Below are 5,674 nucleotides of genomic sequence, written 5' to 3' on the forward strand. Positions count from 1 at the left end.
ACTTTTATTTTTGGCATATCAAACTAAATAATGGTCCATTTTAATGAAGTGTCATTTTAAAGGAGTGTTTATGTTAAATTTCACTGTTTATTGCATTTCGTCGCAACAATTTCTCGTGCGAAATATGTATTTATAATGAGAACTTGGTTTACTTTTTGTATTGACAATCGATTAAAAAATATTACTATTTTCTATTTTCACTTTTTCAGTTAAAAATACATGTTGGCGAATGGCGAACGTGTTGTTAGGACCGATGGGCAAAATATAAAGTCAAGCAATAAACAGAAGAATATTGCAAACTACCAGTCTACCCTAATATTAAAAGCTAGGATAGGGAAACATTTTAATTTATCGATTGTTTTCTGACTTTGATGACGTTTATTAGCAAACAAAACTAAGGGCAAACGAGTATTTTCAATATAAAATTTATATCACACCTAAAAAATTTAAAAAAAAAAATGTCTCACAACTTTTAATAGGACAAGAAGTGCCGTCTCACAATCGAACCCCTTGATAGCAAAGCATTAAAAAACCATTAAACTTGCCGTTCCTGTTTTGGAACAACATTATTAAAAGAATAAAAAATTTCATTTTTAGACATGAGTAAAGCCAGTTTTTACAATTTTGGTCTAAAAATGTTTCTTTTTCATTTTAGGTCATTGTTTGAGTTTCTTGTAACCTTTCTTTTTGTCCTTTTCCCATGGCAAACAACTATATTTTTATATTTTTTTCACTAAGCTTAGCTGATCTTTGTAATTTTACGTCCCACAACTATAGTATAGGAACTAAAATGTTACAAAAAAACAAAAATAAGAACCAAAATTGTAAGAGAAAACTTTTTGATCAATAAATTTGAAAAAATTAACAAATACTCATAAAAAATGAAATTTACTCTAAAAAAAGAGAAAAATCTATCATATCGTGAGGTCAACTGTGGCACATGCAACTACGCAAAATTGTATATATGAAGGCTAGAGAAGCACAAGGCAACGAACACAAAATAAAAACACCAAAAAAATGGTTCACAAAGATACGAGGATTGGTAAAACAGAGAAAGGAAGAGGAAGGCTCGTTTTATTTGCAATTCAAACACTTTGTGCCTTTTTTCTCTTTAGTTTGCTTTACACAGAATTGAGCTTTAAGGGTACTACCACTTCTCAACAGATAAAACGTACGTTTTCTTCTGATTATGATCATGTTTTTACTTTCTTATTTATTCTTATTTTTTTTCTGGTGATATTATTTGACTTATATTTATGTTGGAATTCTAGTGGATATTATGATTACAGGAAGGCAAATTATATCAGATTGGAAACCTGATGATATCAGTAACGCAGTTAAGAAGGAGACGAGTCCTGAAGTTAAGAAGAATATGAGTGCTGCTGTTAAGAAGAATGATCGTAACCAATCTCTTCAATTTCTTTTAACAAGACTAGTCGGAGGTCTCTCTCTCTCTCTCTCTCTCTCTCTCTCTCTCTCTCTCTCTCTCTCTCTCTCTCTCTCTCTCTCTCTCACACACACACACACACACACACACACACACACATATATATATATATATATATATATATATATATATATATATATATATATATATATATATATATATATATATATATATATATATATATATATATATATATATATATATATATATATATATATATATATATATATACACACACAAAGATGAAGTGTTCATGCAACATGATCATCTATAAAAGTTTCGAGGATAGCATCTCATGATATGATAGTTGTATCTCCTTTTTGATATATAAAACTCCAAAAGAACATGTGATGCCTTGCTTTTAGTTTTATGTTTTCGAATGTTAGGTAGCTATATTTTATACGCATTTACAACAATCTAAGAGAATTTCAGCGGTAGCTTTTTTAAAACTTTTTGATATTATTCGAAAAAAAGCTTTTAGAAAGTTAGGAATGATGCATGATCAGTTTCTTTTTAATAGGTGACTGATCCAAGTATTCTCTAACATTTTAATTATCTTTTTACATTTGTCTATTTTGGCATTTATATTTCACAATAACTTATTTTACACTCTCATTATAGTAATTTTCTTTTACATTTTATAATTTAATATATTTGAGTAAATATAAAAAATAGTTTAAATATATTTTATAGATTAATTCATATCATACAAAATAATTATCAAAATTTTCAAAATATATAAATACCAAAGTTAAAAAAGACATTCTTTAAAATAATATTTAATCATTTTTATTTATTCATTAGATTATTAATATAAGCTAGCATTATTTTAAAAAACTATGACATTGACTTACAAATTAGAAATCAATGAAACTAATTTACATAACATATGAATAAAATAAATTGGAAAAACATATAAAAGTAATTTATATAACATATGAATAAGATAAAAAAAATACATTAGTTAATTTCCTTGTCTTTTAAAATTTTAATTACTGAAAGAGTTTAAAATAAAAACCTTTTTCTATCAATAAAAGTTTTTATTGAAAATTCGATTCAACAAAATAATCTTTTGAGAGGTTAATTAATCATATGAATATATACATGTTCATGTTCTTGGATTAGAATTTGAGTTATATGGAGTAATGATGTGAGAAAGGAACGGGTCTTATGGAATCACAAAAAGCCAATTGTTAAGCCAAATTTGAATGTCAACTGTAATGTAGTTATTTCAATATTATAACAGTGCATGGGCCATGTTCTTGATAGAAGCAATTCAACCTTATTAAATATAATTTTAGAATGTTCCATGTATAACTAAAGTTAAAAATATGCACGCCATTATTCTTTATGTATTCATAAAGTTTTGATTTTTAATGTTCTTATGAAAACAGGTGAAGATCGAATAAAGCTTGATTCAACAGGCTTCGCCTGTGATAAAAGTTTATCATCAGTAATCTGTGTAGCCAACAAAGCTGTGAAAATCGACATGAGCAAAAACCAAGTCCACCTTCAGCCGCCGGACACACCAGCCGCCGGAAACACCACCACCGTCGTCCGGCCTTATGCAATGCAAGAAAGTCCATACGTAATGAACTACATTACTCCGGTAACAATCACAACCACAACCACCGACCCAGCACCACTGACTTGCGATCATAACCACCAACACCCCGCCGTGATCTTCTCAACCGGCGGATACACCGGAAACCTATTCCACGAATTCAACGAAAACATTATTCCTCTGTACATAACCACTCGCCTTTTCAGATCTAAAGTACACTTCGTCGTCGTCGATCACAAACCTTCATTCCTTCAAAAATACAGACGAGTGTTTCCACGTCTCTCCGATCACGAAATCATAAATCCAGCAACGGATTCAAGCGTCCATTGCTTTCCCGGAGCTGTAATCGGTTTAAAATTCCACAAATTTATAGGCATAAACACATCAGAAAACCCAACTGATTACTACTCAATGCCAGATTTCCGACAATTCATCAGACAAACATATAAATTGAAAACAAAAACCGTTTTCGAAACACAGAATCCACCTGTATTGCTTTTAATTTCTCGCCAGAAAACAAGAAAGTTCCTAAATCAAGCGGAGATGGTGCAAATGATGGAAGAACTAGGGTTTCGAGTGATCATCGCTAGCAACGATAAGGAGATGTCGAACGTTGAGAAATTTTCGCGTGTGATAAACTCTTGTAGTGTTATGGTGGGGGCTCATGGAGCAGGGTTAGCTAACGAAATCTTTCTTCCTGATGGAGGTGTTATGATACAGGTGAGACCACTGGGGTTTCAGTATGGGACTGATGCTTTTTATAGCGAACCCGGTCCAGGGATGGGTTTGAGGTATTTGGAGTATTTGATTGAACCGGTGGAGAGCTCGTTGGCGGAGGTGTATGGTCTTGATCATCCGGTGGTGGCGGATACGGCGTCTGTGGCGGCGAAAGGAGGATACGCCGCCGCAAGGGAAATATATTTGAATAAGCAGGATTTGAGAATAAATTTGAATAGATTTAGAGCAACTTTAGTTGAAGCTTTGGGGTTTATAGGACGTCATTCAGACGTTGCAAACGCTCGATGATTCTTAGAATTTGTAGTTCTTTTATTGTTTTTATTTTTGGAATATTTTCAATTTTATCGTACAAAAATAGATCAGGTGCCATCAAGTAAAATATTTGATTGGTGTAAATTGAACATTGCTTTGATGCAAACAAGTTGGAGTGAAATAAAAAAAGATTGGGAGAGTTTCATATATATTTTTATCACACATCTGGATATTGTATTTATCCGGTTTAAATTTTAAATTAGGGAAAAACCCTGTTTACGGGTTCGAAACCCCAAAGAATTGCGCGTTTCTTTGTTCATACCAAATTATTTATTTCTTTCAGAAATTTTTGGATTTTATTTTCTGTCAAGAAGACATTTATCTTCAGTTTCATGTGTTTGTTTACAATCAATTCATTCGCTTTGATTTCTTTTTGCCATCCAGTAGACTCACAGATATTGCAAACATTTGTTATTTTTTGATAATTGATTTAGACCTCACTTACCATTCCATGCACTAATGTATCATTTTTTGATCCTACATGTCTTACATGTCTTCAGTTCGCCAATTCCAAAGTACAGGTCTACAGCAAGATCTATTTTATCATCTAATCATCCTCAGTCCTTTTCAAGTCCATATCTTCACAATCCTATTGCAACACTTGGGAATCCGGTTTCATTAAAATTCAAGATATTTAGTAAATTAGTTGTAATAATATATTGGAATAATTACTGTTTGAGGATTGTTTTTTTTTATTATTCCTAGACTAGATAGCATGAGGGTGTAAATTGTAAATAATGGAGTTAGTTAGCTGATAGTAAGTGGTAATTAGCAGTTGTGATATTGTAATGTTCTAGCTTCATTTTTTTCAATTAATGGAACATCTTTACAATCTTCTCTAATTCAAGATGGTATCAAAGCAGATCATTCATCATGGGATTCATTTTCTTTGACTTCCATTTTCTTCATCGATTCTGATCATTTTCTTTTGCTTATTTGTTTTTAATTTTTGATTGTTCACAATGCCTAATATCGTGAATAATCAAGATAATTCTCAGTCATCACAAATCATTACAATCAATCACTTTGATCCTCTTTATCTGCATCCATCTAATCATCGTGGCTTACAACTTGTTTCAAAACATTTTGATGGATCGAATTATAGTTCATGGAGCAAAGCGATGTCTATTGCTTTATCTGCAAAGAACAAACTAGGGTTTGTGAATGGCAAAATTACTAAACCAGCAAAAGATCATCCTAATCTCAAAATTTGGCAAACATGTAACGATATGGTTACTTCTTGGATTCTAAATGTTCTCAACAGTGACATTGTTGAATCTGTCATATACTCTGTTTCTTCTTATGAAATATGGAAGAATCTTGTTGATCGTTTTGGTAAATCAAATGGAGCCAAATTGTATCAGTTACAAAAGGAAATATCAGATCTATCACAAGGAGCTAATGATCTGGCTTCGTATTTCACAAAACTCAAGAAGCTTTGGGATGAATTGACTGCTATGCGTTCAATTCCTGAATGTACATGTGGTGCTGCTCATAAAATTCATGAACTGGAGCAAAATCAGAGACTAATCAAATTTCTTATGGGCCTGAACAATGAATACACAGCCACACGAGGTAGTATTCTCATGATGAAACCCATTCCCACTGTTGCT

General features: G+C 31.8%; 1 protein-coding gene across 1 annotated transcript; it reads left to right on the plus strand.

Moving 5' to 3' along the window:
- The first annotated feature begins 979 nt into the window (after positions 1-979).
- LOC111889697 (beta-1,2-xylosyltransferase XYXT1) lies at positions 980-4,130 on the plus strand. The gene is made up of 3 exons (XM_023885841.3): positions 980-1,171; positions 1,272-1,442; positions 2,842-4,130. The coding sequence occupies exons 1-3, from the start codon at positions 1,018-1,020 to the stop codon at positions 4,035-4,037; spliced, it is 1,521 nt and encodes a 506-aa protein (XP_023741609.1). The 5' UTR covers positions 980-1,017; the 3' UTR covers positions 4,038-4,130.
- The last annotated feature ends 1,544 nt before the right edge of the window (positions 4,131-5,674 follow it).

This window comes from Lactuca sativa, chromosome 9, assembly GCF_002870075.4.
Source record: "Lactuca sativa cultivar Salinas chromosome 9, Lsat_Salinas_v11, whole genome shotgun sequence".
NCBI lineage: Eukaryota > Viridiplantae > Streptophyta > Magnoliopsida > Asterales > Asteraceae > Lactuca > Lactuca sativa.

Bases quoted from the DNA above. Each gene is read 5' to 3' on its own strand.
- LOC111889697 (XM_023885841.3), top strand. From the start codon at position 1,018: ATGGTTCACAAAGATACGAGGATTGGTAAAACAGAGAAAGGAAGAGGA. The intron at 1,172-1,271 runs GTACGTTTTCTT...TTGGAATTCTAG, and splicing joins CACTTCTCAACAGATAAAAC to TGGATATTATGATTACAGGA. The intron at 1,443-2,841 runs GTCTCTCTCTCT...TTATGAAAACAG, and splicing joins TTTAACAAGACTAGTCGGAG to GTGAAGATCGAATAAAGCTT.